Source organism: Neomonachus schauinslandi, chromosome 4, assembly GCF_002201575.2.
Source record: "Neomonachus schauinslandi chromosome 4, ASM220157v2, whole genome shotgun sequence".
Lineage (NCBI taxonomy): Eukaryota > Metazoa > Chordata > Mammalia > Carnivora > Phocidae > Neomonachus > Neomonachus schauinslandi.
The window spans coordinates 187,837,839-187,851,908 of NC_058406.1; the positions used below are offsets into that span (position 1 = coordinate 187,837,839).

Sequence of the window (14,070 nt, forward strand, 5' to 3'; positions counted from 1 at the left end):
CCACGCAGTCCCCTGAGGGCATCTAGGACACTGACGTCCACACGCTCCACTGACCTTTCCAGATTTACCAGTGTTACGTGCATCTGCGTGTGCGCACACCGTGTGCATGTACTTGTGGGCAGTCTTGTTAACCGTGTAGGTTTTTGTGACCACCAGAGTCAAGTGCAAAACAGCTCCGTGACCAGGACCCTGCCTGCCCTGTGTAGCCATGGCCACCGTCTTCTCCTGCCCCCACCCCCCACCCTAAGATCTTACCAGATCAAGGATTTTTTATAAATGGAATCATGCAGGGTGTCGCTGTCAGGGAGGAGCCCAGTGCCCTCGAGATCCACGCAGGCTGTGCGCATCCAAAGTCGGACCCTTTTGATTGCTGAGGAGCGTTCCATGATGTGGGAGGACCAGAGTTAGGTTAAACATTTGCCCATTGAAGGCGTGGGATGTTTCCAGTTGGGGGCTGTTATGAATAAATTTGCTGTGAAGTTCATGTCCAGGTTTTGTGTGAACTTGAATGTCCATTTATGTGGGACAAATGCCTGAGAGTGCAGCTGTTGGGTCATATGGTGAGCACATGCTTAGCATTTTAAAGAAACTGCAGGTCAGACTGTTGAATCTCAGATCTGTACCTCTGAAACAAATAATGCAATATATGTTAAGAAAAAAAAAAGAAGAAGAAGAAGGTAGCGGGAGGGGAAGAATGAAGGGGGGGAAACCAGAGGGGGAGACGAACCATGAGAGACGATGGACTCTGAAAAACAAACAGGGTTCTAGAGGGGAGGGGGGTGGGGGGACGGGTTAGCCTGGTGGTGGGTATTGAGGAGGGCACGTTCTGCATGGAGCACTGGGTGTTATGCACAAACAATGAATCATGGAACACTTCATCTAAAACTAATGATGTAATGTGTGGGGATTAACATAAGAATAAAAAAAAATAATAAAAATAAAGAAACTGCAGGTCTGTTTTCCAGAGTGGCTGCACCATTTTATGTGACCACCAGCAAGGTGGGAGACCCTTGCCATTCTGATGGGTATGCAGGGACACCTCACATGGTTTTAATCTTCGTTTTCCTCATGGCTAATGCTGTCGAAGATCTTTCCATGGGCTTTTTTTGCCATCTTTATATCCTCTTCCGTGAAATGTCTGATCACACATTTTGCCCATTTTCTAATTGGATTGTTTTGTTTTTACTGCTGAGTTTTGAGTCCTTTATGTGAGCCAGAGAGAAGTCCTTTGGTCTGTGATTTGCAGACATGCTCTCCAGTCAGTAGCTTGGCTTTTCACCCTCTTCACAGGGTTTTCGTGGAGCAAAAGTTCTTTTTTTTTTTTTTTTTTAAGATTTTATTTATTTATTCATGAGAGACACAGAGAGAGAGAGAGAGAGGCAGAGGGAGAAGCAGGCTCCCAAGGAGCAGGGAGCCCGATGCGGGACTCGATTCCAGGACCCTGAGATCATGACCCGAGCCGAAGGCAGACGCTTAACCATCTGAGCCACCCAGGCGCCCGAGCAAAAGTTCTTAATTGCGGTGTGGTTCAAGTTGTCATTTAGGGACAGCGCTTTTGGTGTCCAGTCTGTAGAAACCGTGTGGCTTCACCTTTACCACTGAGATGCACAGTGCAGCTGGGGTAGCGATAAAGATGAGTTTTTTTAACCTGTGCCTGTCCAGTTGACCCAGCTCCATTGTTGGAAAGGTTCTTTCTCTGCTGCTCTGCACGGTCATAAATTGAGTGTCTACACTTAGTGGATTTGTTTCTGGACTCTCTTCTATTCCATGGTCTGTTTACCCCCAAGCCAATACCTCAGAGTCTTACTTACCAATCTTTATATTAAGTTCTGTTATGGAATAGTGTGAGTACTTCAGATTTGTTCTTTTTTAGGATTGTCCTGACTGTTCTTGGCCTTTTGCATTTCACATAAAATGGAGAATAAGTTTTGTGAGTTTCAAATACAGCTACTGTGTTTTGGTTGGGATTGCATTGGATCTTCGATAAGCTGGGGAGAAATGACATTCTGCCAGTTCTGAGGCTTGTGGCCCATGAGCATGGTGGATCCTGTTATTCGCCAGGTCTTCCCTCATGCTTTTAAAAAAGGTTTTGTGGTTTTCTGTGCATAGGTCTTGTGCCTCTTTTGTTAGACTTATAACTAGACATTAATGATTTTGGATACTATTGTATTTCTATAAACAGCATAGTAATGTTTCATTGTCTAGTTGTTGCTAGTATTTGTAAATACAATTATTGTTTACGTTGACCTTGTATCTGCCAGTATTGCTCTGTTTTAATTAATCCTAATAGCTTTTCTATAGGATCATTCAGGTTTTTATCATACACAATGTCATTTGCAAATAATGAATTTTTTATACCCTTCCTATCCTTATTCCACTTATTTCTTTTTCTTGCCCAGTTGCATTGGCTAGAACCTTAGTACAAATATGAACAGAAGTAGTGATAGCAAACGTCCTTGTCTCATCCAGTACCATTTGTTGTTTTTCAGATTAGGTTGGGATAATCATTGTGCTGATGGGAAGTACCCAGAGGCAGGAGAGAGCTGATGCTGGGAGACAGGGGTTCTGGAGGGGTCCTGGGGACATGGGTCCGGGTCCTTGCAGTGGGATGAAGCATTGTGGGGGAGGTGGGGAGTAGCAGCAGATGGATTGTTCGAGTAGGTGGATATCCTTGTCTGATGGCTTCTGTCCTCTCATGAAACATGTCAGCAGCTGAGCATGAAAATAAGGGAGAAGAGGCAAAGGAAGCTGTAAGATTTCTCAAAGAATTAGTGCCATTGAATGTGTGGGGTGTCCTGATTGGATGGGGGCCACCAAATGTGCGGTGACCCAATCCGGTGGAGGCCGGCCCCATGGGTGAGGCAGAACAAAGGAGAGTTTATTGAATACACCGCAGGGGAGCAGTGGGTGGGCAGGACAGCACGAGGGACAGGGAGGGAGAGACTATCTGCCAGGAGGCGGGCGTGCGGGGCTGCAATTAAAGGGGGAAGTGAGGAGGTATGGGAATGTAGGGAATTTTCCTTTTTTGGTACCTGTGTCCGGGGGTAAGTGGCCCATTGGGCAGCTAGGGCTTATGGCTCTTTTGGGGTGGGTCACCTGATCGGCCTGTTTGTATTCAGCCAGGGGGCTGGGGGTGACTGTGGGCCCTCTACCTTCTCCAGGTTTCCATGGCTCAAGTTGGCTGCCTAAAAGCGGCCTCTACAGAGTGGGCCCCACACTTCTCTGAGGTGTGGTCTTTAGTCTGTGGCTCTGCTGGTTCATTCAGAGTTGGGGCAGTCGTGCTGGACAGGCTGGGGTTCCCACCTGCGCACAGTAAAGCAGGAGCGGAGAGCACAGCTTGAAGCTGAAGGTGAGGGCATGACAGTGTGGGGGCTCCGGAGTGCTGGGGTCAGCATCTGCAGGACTGAGCTGGGGGGTAGGTGATGATCTGAGAATGGGGTGTTGAGAGGAAATGCCAGAGTGGGGGTGAAGGGGGACAGTTACAGATGGTGACAGGGTCAAGGGCATAACTGGGGCAGAGGACGAGGTCATTGGCAGGAAGAAGAGGTCAAGACTGAGGAGCAGGGAGTTGAAGGGTGGTCACAGGAAATTGAGACCACCAGGAATTCAGACCTGGCGCAGCGATGGGGCGATGCCCACAGCAAGGGCTGGTGTTGGTGGTGGGCACAGCGGATGGCTGGTGTCAGCTGGGACTCCTGCAAAGAGGAGTGGGGAAGGGGCTGCAGGCCACAGTGAGGAACAGGGCAGGTGGGTACCCCTTTCCAGGCCAGGGGGCTGAGGTAGTTTCAGAATTGGGGAATCGAGAGCAGGGTCAGAAGTCCTCTTGATGCTGCTTCTCTGATCAAGCCTGTCTCTTCCTTCCTTCCCAGCTCAGCCAGGTTCTCAGGAGGTGGGGCCCCCACCGTGTCCTTGCCAATTCTCCATGGGGGGACCTCTGCTGAGCTCGCAGTGGTCTCTGTATCCTTCTCTTTTAAAAACACAGGAAGGGGGCGCCTGGGTGGTTCAGTCATTGGGCATCTGCCTTCGGCTCAGGTCATGATCCCGGGGTCGTGGGGTCGAGGCCCCCCCCGCCCTGAATTGGGCTCCCTGCTCCTCGGGAAGCCTGCTTCTCCCTCTCCCACTCCCCCTGCTTGTGTCCCTCTCTCGATGTGTCTCTCTCTGTCAAATAAATAAATAAAATAAAATCTTAAAACACACACACACACACCCAGGGGAGGGCTCGTTCTTTGAGAAGGGTCACCTGGGCAGTGGGAGGTACACCCGCGAGGCGGTGTCTTGACACTGTACTTAGTTCAAGGCCTTTTCCATTTCCCTGGATGCCCAGGTGCATCCTCAAGGCTGGCGCCCTGGGCCTCTCTGGCCCAGCCACATGTGCCGTCCAGGCTCGTGTCCTGCTAATTATTAGGGACTTGGTATCTAACTGGATGTTTTCAATGGGATATGTGTCCTTTGTCCCGTGAGCTGTTGCATGGCCCCATCATGATTGACCTCAGGACCACTTTGTCGTGTTTATCGTACATGTTTTGCCCAGCTGATCATCTGTTTTCTGGTTTTGTAGGCTTTGTTTTGTTTTGCTCCTCAGTGCAGACATTTTGAAGATCTAGTGCAACTGGATTTGTCAGTTCTCCTTTTCGTTTCTGGATTTTGTGTCACTTTTAGAAAGGCTTTCCCCTGTGCTGGGATCAGACAGGTATTTTTCCCTTCTTCCTGATATCCCTGCGGCTTTATTCTTCCTTATGGCTGTGTCTCTGATGAGTCTGGAGTGGGATTTTTTTTTTCTTTTTCTTTTTTAAAGATTTTATTTATTTATTTGAGAGAGAGAGAGAGCAGGAGAGGGGGGAGGGTCAGAGGGAGAAGCAGACTCCCTGCCGAGCAGGGAGCCCGATGCGGGACTCGATCCTGGGACTCCAGGATCGTGACCTGAGCCGAAGGCAGTCGCTTAACCAACTGAGCCACCCAGGCGCCCCCCCTTTTTTTTTTTAAGATTTTATTTATTTTGGTGGGGGAGCAGAGGGTGAGGGAGAGAATCTCCAGCAGACTCCACGCCAAGCACAGAGCTCTACGTGGGGCTCGATCCACAACCCTGAGATCATGACCTCAGCTGAAATCAAGAGTCGGATGCTTCACCAACGGAGCCACCCAGGCGCCCCTGGAGTTAATTTTGGGGTGAGGAGAGAGGTAGATCCTATCCTGTTTTTCTAGGCGCTTACCTGCTATCTGTAGCCACGCATTGAAGTGGTGCTCCCTGGTGGCCCTGTGTGGCCCTACTGTGCCCCCTACAGTGGCCACCCTAGTCCTCCCATGTGCATCTCTGTTGGCCCCTCTCCTGGATGCTCTGTCCTGGGCTTCCTGGTGCCAGTTTGCCCTGGGCACTGCTCAGACCTACTTCCAAGGGCCCTCCTTCGTCTCTCTTCTGCTCACTTGCCCTTTCCCTGCATCTGACAACCTGTCCCATCCTCATCCTGTTACTCTTGTCTTCTCCTATCCACTCCCTCCTGGGTAGGTGTGTGGGTCCCTGTGCCTCTTCTGTGAAGTTGCTCTCACCCCCCATCTGATCACATCAGTCATTTGTCTGAAAGCTTCTGTGGCTCCCACAGCCTGTGGGTAGAGTCCAGCTCCTCAGCTGGGGACAGAAGATGCTCCTGGAGCTGACTGTGGCACATGCTGTCCTTGCTGGTTCGGACCTGATAGCCAACAGGAGTGCTGACACCTGTTCTCCCAGAACAGAGAGCGCTTACAGGTGCCTAGAAGAGGGTTACCTTGCATGGCTCCCAAGTCCAACAGAAGTGACCCAAAGTGTGCATTCCCCATCCGTCTGCCTCTCTGAACCCCCACTGTGACCACTTCTGGTCTTTTTGTGTGTCTTTCTTGTGTTTCTTAGGTACATAAAAATGTATGTTCTTACTTTATTCCTTCTTTACACAAAAGGTAGTGTACCATAAACAGACTTTATATCTTTTTTCTTCACTGAACAGCACTTTTTTTTTTTTTAGATTTATTTATTTGGGTGCCTGGGTGGCTTAGTCAGTGAAGCGTCTGCCTTCAGGTCAGGTCATGATCCCAGGGTCCTGGCATTGAGCCCCACATTGGGCTCCCTGCTCAGCGAGGAGTCTGTTTCTCCCTCTGCTCCTCACCTCTGCTCATGCTCTGTCTCTCTCAAATAAATAAATAAAATCTTTTAAAAAAAGACAACCAAGATTTATTTATCTGAGAAAGAGAGAGAGCGCACGTGTGAGTGGGAGGAGGGGCGGAGGGAGAGGGGGAATCCCAAGCCAACTCTGCACTGAGCGTGGAGCCTGACGTGGGGCTCAATCCCACAGCCCCGAGATTGTGATCCGAGCTGAAATCAAGAGTCAGGTGCAACCAACTGAGCCTCCCAGGTGCCCCTGAACAAACACTATTTCTTAGCGACCATTCCATGATGGTGCACAGGAAGCTCTTCATAAACCCCTCAGGGTCTTAGTTAGGCCCTGTGACAGACAGAAAGGTCATTTGCAGTGTTTTCTGTCATAAAGGCTGTTGGAACAGGGGCCAGCCCTGGGGGACTGCTGGTGAGCGCGCCCGGGGGGATGGCCGCTCTGTGCTCCGTCGCTGCCCCCGTCCAGGGGTGCCCGTGGTAGCACCCGCAGGTCCGCACCTGCTGCTCTCAGAGCGTGCCCTGGGAGGCCCGGCTGTGGGCTTGCAGCTCCTGTGCCTCCTTCCTTCTCCTCACGGGTGCCGGGCTTGACCTCGCTCACTGATGCACATCCTGCTCCTCGGCGGACGGTAGGGCCTGTCCTCAGTCCCCTCCCGTCCCCTGTCCCTGCCCCCAGTGCAGAGCCGAGTAGAGCAAGGAAGCTGGGAGGGAGGAGAGCTTGTTGAGTGACCAGAGCAGGCACGCCAGTCAAGTGGGTGGGGCTGCCTCTTCACAGCCTGGCGCTGTCATGTCTTAGGGTCTCTGGGCATCTGGTCCTTCCCTGACTGGATGGTGCAGGCCATGGGGCACCTCGGGCCTGAGCTTGTCCACTCCATAGCTGCACCGAGCTGTGCCAGGCCTGGTCCCCCTGACCAAAGTCTCCTCTTGCAGGGGCCAGCATGTGGTTAGGACAGGGACTGTGCCCTTAACAAGCTTGTCCTCTAGTGGAAGAGACAGGCCAGGACAGATAGTGCCCTCGTGCCTGGTGTCCAGTGCCCAGCCTCCGCTGCTCGGGAAGCTGCCGTGGGGCACGTGTGCCCACGGGGGTCTGGGTCATTGGTGGGATGGGAGTCTTCCAAGGTGAGCCAGTCAGGAGTGGGGGAGGGTGAGCACATGGGATAGGTGCTAGGGGTGAGCCCTGGAATGGGGGCCGGGCTCCGGGGGCCCTTGCTGCGTGTGAGTCCTGCATCACCCTCTGTTTGCACTGATGGATAAACCTATGTCTCTGGGACGCCCGCCCTAACTTGGGCAGTGTCAGCTCTGCATCAGGTTTCAGGGAGGGGTCACAGCACCTCACCCACAGCATTCAGATGACCTGACCTTGTTACTCTGTAGAATGGCAATATGTACTTTCCCAGAGTGAGGGGTGTCTAGAGATTTTCTCATTTTTTGCTATTGTAGATAATGCTGCAAATAAAACCAGCTCTTTTGACTGCAAGTTATAGGAGCCTACTCCAAAAAGCCAAGCACAGCTTCACATCTGGGGGGTGGGAAGTCCCCAGAACCAGAGGGAAGGCGGGGGGTGGGCCTGCTTGGGCCTTATGCAGCCTGGGCTGCCCCAGGTTCCATCCTCAATCTTTTCCTCTCTCTGAACAAGGCCATGGGTGAGTAAAGCGACACCGCCCCTCCCAGGCTCCGGGTTCTCGTTACACCATCGCTAATCCTCACACAGGGGATACTAGGGTGGGCATGAGGGGTGATGTGGTGGAGTGGTTAACAGGGGACTTTGGATGTAGGCATGGCTTCAGTTTCCCTGTGTAGCAAATGGGATAATGACAGAGACCTGCTGGGAGGCTGTGACATTGGGTGTCGCAGGAGCATGGATCTGTTCCTGCTGGGCTGGGGTCTGGGGCCTGGGCCTCCGTCCCAGAAGCCAGGGGCCCCAGCAGCACTCTCAGCACAGTCTTTGGGGATGACCCAGGGCTGTGGCCACTGTCCTTCCAGGAGGCTGCTCCCACCTCAGTCCCATACTCTTGTGCAGCTTACATGGGCTTGGAGCTGAAACCTGGAAAAAATCGCCCAGATTTTCTGTTTGACATTCCAGCCAGACTTGGGGGAAGGATTTGTGAACAAGGTGGGAGAGGCCCTGCTTACCACCCCCCTGCCCCTCTGTGGCCTGGGTGTGGTGCACTGGCCATTCCGTGGGACCCCACTATGTCATCTTGGCCTTGGTGGCTCAGTTGAGGGTTGAGTCTTTCACTTCTGGTGGGCTTTTCCTGGACTGGGGCTGGGAGGAGGCAGCTGAGTGAGGCCTGGGGAAGGATGTCAGCTGGGGTCCAGGGGCCTGGGGCCCAGAAGGCTTAGGGCTGAGCCTGGAGGGGCCACCCCTCAACGGAGACTGTCCTGGGATCGGGCGTCCACTGTGGTGTTTCCCTGGCACTCCCAGGGTTATCTTAGGGTCACCTTGGGCTCAGAGAAGGTCATCAGCAGCCCAAGGACCTGCCCAAAGTTACAGGGAGACTGCCCTTAGGCATCTTCCAGCAAGGAGCACTGCTACAGGGGCCCAAAGCAGACCCAGGGCTTCGGGAGGGTGGGCCCACCAGAGTCAGGGGCTGAGGGCCCGAGTAAGCTGCCACAGCCCAAACCAGGAGACCAGCGTCTCCACTGTGGGCTGGCCAGGATTCTTCCCCTTGTGGCTGGGTTGGGGGAGGGGATGCTGAGGCTCTCCAGATCCTGCTTCGTGATGAATTTTCATGGATGGCCTTCAAAATGAGTAAACCAAAAGGCACGTAGAGCTGCTTGCTCTTTTTGGTTGTTTTCTGGAGGACATGGGCATCAGAACCTCTTTTAATCCATAAAGTGCTGTGGACGACGCCTTCTAAATCTGGCTGAACTTAACACAGTCAGGTGGGGCTTTGCTGCCGGCGCCTGACTTTAAGAAGTGAAACATCCTGTGACCCTGTGAGCCCACTCTGCCGGGGAGCCTGGGCCTGGGGGTCCCCTCCCCTTGCCACGGCTGGAGACGGAGTGCCTTGCTCCTTGCTTATGGTCCCTTGGGGTGGGTTGTTCAGGTCAGCTCTCCTGGAAGGCCCGGAGAGGTGAAGGTCACACCTCGTATGTGGGGTTGCCTGCTCCCTGGGGTGGAGAGGGGCTGGAGGGGAGGGGGCTGTGAGCGGCTAGGAGGGAAGGAGAGGCTTGCAGAGTGGGTGAGGCTCTGCCATGCCCTGCGTTTGCAGTTTGTAGCCTGCACAGCCCTCAGGGCAGTTCCGGGAGTGCCCAAGGAGAAGGTGACCTTGTGCAGTGCATCCTGGGGGCAGGCGGGTCAGCGATGCCGTGGAGGACCAGGGCCTTGAGAGGCTTGCAGAAAACAGCTCCCAGAGGCTGGCACCTGGGCCCTGGAGAGGCAGCCTAATGGGGAAGGCCCGCAGCCCGCGCAGCCCTCCTTGCTCCCTGCTCTGAGCCGCGCTGCCCTTTCTGGGAACCCTGAGTGTGTGAGCCAGAGCGGGGGTGGGGCAAGCGCCCCTGCCAGGAATGTTGTCCAGCAGTGCTGACTGTGGGCTGGAGATGGGCCTCGTCGGGGTGGGGCTAGCCATCTCACCTGCTGGCCTGCCCCACCTGGAGCTGGCCTTGACAAGCTTCCCATTCCTCCTCCACAGGCTAGTGGTAGCCACCTGCTGTCTGCAGCCCGACCAACTGCTCTTCAGAAGGAGGCACTCCGGAGACACAGCTGCCGGGCCTGCCGTGCCCTTGGCACCCTGGCTGCTCAGACAGTCTCACTGCTGGGCACTGGGGGCCGAGACCGCAGGACTCTGAGGGCACACCCTGCCCTGGCGTCTCTGTGGCTAGGGGGCCGCCCTCTGGCCACACCTCCCTGTTAGCACTGACGCACTGACCCTGGAAGACTGATGAGAGAGGGGAGGGAAGGCCAGGCCATGGCTGCTCCCAGACCCCACCCAGGATCCTGAGGTCTGGGAGGGGAGGGGGCTTCTAGAACTCCCAAGGGCTCCCAGGGGCCTCTGCTCATTGCCTTGCCCTCCCTTCGCCCTCACTGAAGTGCTGGGACACGGCAACGTTGTTATCTGGGTAATTAGCTTCAGACCCTGGACTGAAGCTGGCCAGGTCCTGGGCTGCTTCCCACAGGCTGCGCACCTGACCGCAAGAGGGAGGTGAGGCCCTGCCCGCTGAGCAGCCGAGGTGTCAGGGCTCTTGAGAGGCAGGCTGCGGGCACCCTCCCACCCTGCCCTTTCTGCCTGGGGCCCGTGTCCCTCAGGACTGCCTGGGCCTGGTCGCGGCGTGGGGCCTTGTGACCTAGCCTTGCCCGGGGCAGAGGGCACCACCGAGCCTCAGGGAGGGGATGCCCCCACGGGTGCTGGTCCAGCCTGCTGCCCCACTCCTGAGGCCCAGTCTGGCCCCTGTGCTCCCCGGTCTGGTGCCCCGAGCCGGCCCCCCGGCGGGTAGCCCCCGCCATGGCCGAGCACCTGGATCTGCTGGCAGAGATGCCCATGGTGGGCAGGATGAGCACGCAGGAGCGGCTCAAGCATGCGCAGAAGCGGCGTGCCCAGCAGGTGAAGATGTGGGCCCAGGCTGAGAAGGAGGCCCAGGGCAAGAAGGGCCATCGGGAGCGGCCATGGACGGAGGCAGCCCGTGGTAGGCCACAGAAGCGGGTCCTCTTCCCTCCCAGTGTCACCCTTCTAGAGGCTGCTGCCCGAAATGACCTGGAAGAAGGTGAGCGTGGCTGAGCCCCGGGGCACAGTGCCATCCTGTGGAGGCCTAGGGGCTGGCCTGGCATCTTCAGTGGCATGCTCTAAGTGGTCGGCCACCTGAGGCTAGCCCGTGATGGGGCGGCACACACAGGGTGCTGCTGCAGGGATGAGGCTGACGGGGGGTTGAGCAGGGGCATCGGGCAAGCCCACAGGAGCCTGGACAAGTGCCCAGGGCTTCGCTCAGGTGGGCTGGGAGTGGCCCAGAGTCTTCGCGCCTCTTGCCAGGGTGCTGGGCGATGGTCAGGAGAGTCCTGGCCACCACCTGCTTGGGTCCTCAGTCTCCACCTCTGTAAAGGAGGACGGTAACGCCCCACCCCAGCAGGTTAGAGCGCGGGGGCAGGGGCCCCCCACAGGCCAGCCCCCTTGACACCTGCCTCAGGCCCCGTCTTTGACTTCTTCCTCCCCATCAGGATCTTCCTGGCTAGATGACAGGCCTGAGCTTTTGGCAGGCTCCTCGTTCCTCCCCGGCAACCCTGGGTGCTCACAGCCCCTCTCTCCCGGAGAGGCTCTGGAGGGCTCTTCCTGCTTTCCTCCAGGGCAGAGGCTGGGGTGCAGAGGGCAAGGAGGGGCGGGCAGTGCCTCAGGGCAGGGAAAGTAGAGGAGGGTGTGGTGGGCGTGCCGCAGGCCATGGCTGTGAGAAGGAGGGTGAGTCCTCCTGTTGCCTGTGGGGCACAGTCTGAGAGGGCCAGGCCGTCAAGGAGGTCCACGGTGACCTTGGCAACAGCCTGGGCCCACTGAACGATGAGGACAGGGACTAGCTCTGCTGAGGGGAGACCCTGGAGGGGACAGGCCTGGACGCCTTGGGCCCACACTGCGGGCCTGCTCTGGGCTGGGGCATGTGTAGGGTTCAAACGCTCTGCTAGTGGAAAAGGCTTGGGGGAGCATGGGACCCAGTGAGGGTATTGTTGGGGGAGGGTGCCAGAAGCCCGGCCGGGGACTGTCCTCAGGAGCCTGAGGCTTGGAGTGTCGGGATTCAGGGGGGTGGGTCCTGCTTGGTGCTGGAGGCAGGAGCATGCTGTGTATGCGGACTTGGGGCAGACAGAGACCCAGTGCCCGGCTCTTGAGCCCTCAGCCTGGGCTCGGGGGTCCCTCTGGCCCCCTGCACCTCTGTCCTCCTCGGCATTCCCTGCTCCCAGCTGCAGCACAGCGGTCAGCCCGGGTACCCTCAGGTACCCTGCACCCCGACTAGAACAGTGTTGGCCTGTGGCCGGACCTCTCTCTGAGCTCTTACCACACTCCCTCCTCCCCCTTCTCACAGTCCGCCAGCTCCTTGAGAGTGGGGTCAGCCCCGACCTGGCCAATGAGGATGGCCTGACGGCCCTGCACCAGGTCAGCCATGCCGGGCGGGGAGGGGGTGGGAGAGGAGGGGGCGCTGGCCTGGGCTCTGGCACTCAGGCTCTGTGGTTTGTAGAGCTGCATCGATGACTTCCGGGAGATGGTGCAGCAGCTCCTAGAGGCTGGGGCCAAGGTCAATGCCTGCGACAGTGAGAGCTGGACACCCCTGCATGCTGCGGCCACCTGTGGCCACCTGCACCTGGTAGAGCTGCTCATTGCCCGGTAGGGCCCCGTCAGTGTGGCCAGAGTGGGCGTTTGTATCAGGAAGGGGCTGCAGTTGGGTCAGGAGAGGCAGGACCTTCCTTGCAGACAGGAGTTCATCCTGAGACACAGCCCAGGTGTCTCCCCTGCAGGAAGCATGCTTGGCCCTTGCTTCATGTGTTTCCACTCACCTTTGCTTACCCTGACTTCACCCTGGCATGGAGATCAGGGCCTGGGCAGAGGCTGCAGACACAAGGGAATGAGCATGTACTCGGAGAAGTGTGGTGGTTCTCCTGGGCGCATCCTCCTGCCAAGCCCCCTTGGGAGTTTGGGAGCTCCTCGAGGGTGGGCCTTGGCCTCTAGCTCTGGTCTCCCTGGGGTCTGACAGAGACATGCCCTTCTGGCCAGAGTGATGAGGGCAGCACCGGCAAAGACGGAGGGGGCACCTGGCCATGGACGGGGCCTTTGACAAGGAGGCTGGAGCAGGGCAGGGCTTCTTGGTGAACGGGAGGGGTGGTCGGCTTTACCAGCGTCCAGGAACATCCCCCACTGCCACGGCCCCTCAACTCTGACCCCCACAGCAGAACGGATGGTCAGGGGCTCAGGCTCTCCTTGGCGTGGTCTAGGTGCTGATGGTGGGTGTGTGGGTGGTTGGCAGTCTCTTCCCTTCACACACACATGCTGTAGAGTGGGCACCCACCTTTGTGTTCTGCGCTCCTCTGCAGCTCCCTGTCCTCCCCCTGGCCGTGCCTCTGCTTGAGCCTTGTTCCCTGCAGCTCTGTCCTGGCATCCAGGCTCTCCTCCTTCCTCTACTTTTTGCTCCCTGAGGCTCCTAGAGTCCTGGCACCCCCTCCTGGCTGGTGGGCCCACTGTGTGGGTTGACAGGGGTGCATGGGTGTGGAACCTGGAGCTCAGACACGGGTGGAGACTGGGGGGTGGCCTAACTGGCTTGAGGGCAGGATCCAGAGCTGAGGGGCATCAGGGGCCTGGGCCTCTTCCATCTGTGACCCACACTGTCCTGGAGAGCAGCCCCAGGCTGAGGGCCTCCACAGAGGGTGGACTAGAGGCCTCCCTGGGAGAGAAAGGCTCTGTGGCCAAAGCCCCTGTCCATTCTTCTGGCAGTGGTGCCGACCTCCTGGCCGTCAACACTGATGGGAACATGCCTTACGACCTCTGTGAGGATGAGCAGACGCTGGACTGCCTGGAGACAGCCATGGCCAGCAGCGGTGAGTGGGACCCCACTCGCCCACGCAGGGTGCCTGGGGCACCAGCTGAGCTCGCTGCCCTTCAGGCGTCACCCAGGACCGCATTGAGGGGGCCCGGGCGTTGCCAGAGCTGTGCATGCTGGACGACATCCGCAGCCTGCTGCAGGCGGGAGCCAACATCGATGTCCCCCAGGACCATGGGGCCACACTGGTGAGGATGGGGCCACGTGAGGTGCAGGTGGGGAGGTCGCTGCTGGAGGGGCACGGCAGGGACTCAGGGCTGAGCGCTTTGCCTGTAGCTACACATCGCGGCCGCCAATGGGTTTGGCGAGGCAGCTGCCCTGCTGCTGGAGCACCGGGCCAGCCTGGGTGCCAAGGACCAGGACGGCTGGGAGCCGCTGCACGCTGCAGCCTACTGGGGCCAGGTGAGTGCGGGGTGGGGGGCGGCCGG

At 57.1% G+C, this 14,070-nt stretch overlaps 1 protein-coding gene across 2 annotated transcripts in view; it reads left to right on the forward strand.

The window, feature by feature from the left end:
• PPP1R16A (protein phosphatase 1 regulatory subunit 16A) overlaps positions 1–14,070 on the forward strand; it is a 31,177-nt gene that overhangs the window by 15,633 nt on the left and 1,474 nt on the right. For both annotated transcript variants that reach the window (XM_021688546.1, XM_021688547.1), the window contains exons 2-7: positions 9,772–10,840; positions 12,137–12,207; positions 12,290–12,435; positions 13,537–13,640; positions 13,706–13,830; positions 13,919–14,044. In XM_021688546.1, coding sequence (XP_021544221.1) covers positions 10,582–10,840; positions 12,137–12,207; positions 12,290–12,435; positions 13,537–13,640; positions 13,706–13,830; positions 13,919–14,044 — 831 coding nt within the window. In that variant the 5' untranslated portion in view covers positions 9,772–10,581. The remainder of the gene's footprint in view (positions 1–9,771; positions 10,841–12,136; positions 12,208–12,289; positions 12,436–13,536; positions 13,641–13,705; positions 13,831–13,918; positions 14,045–14,070) is intronic.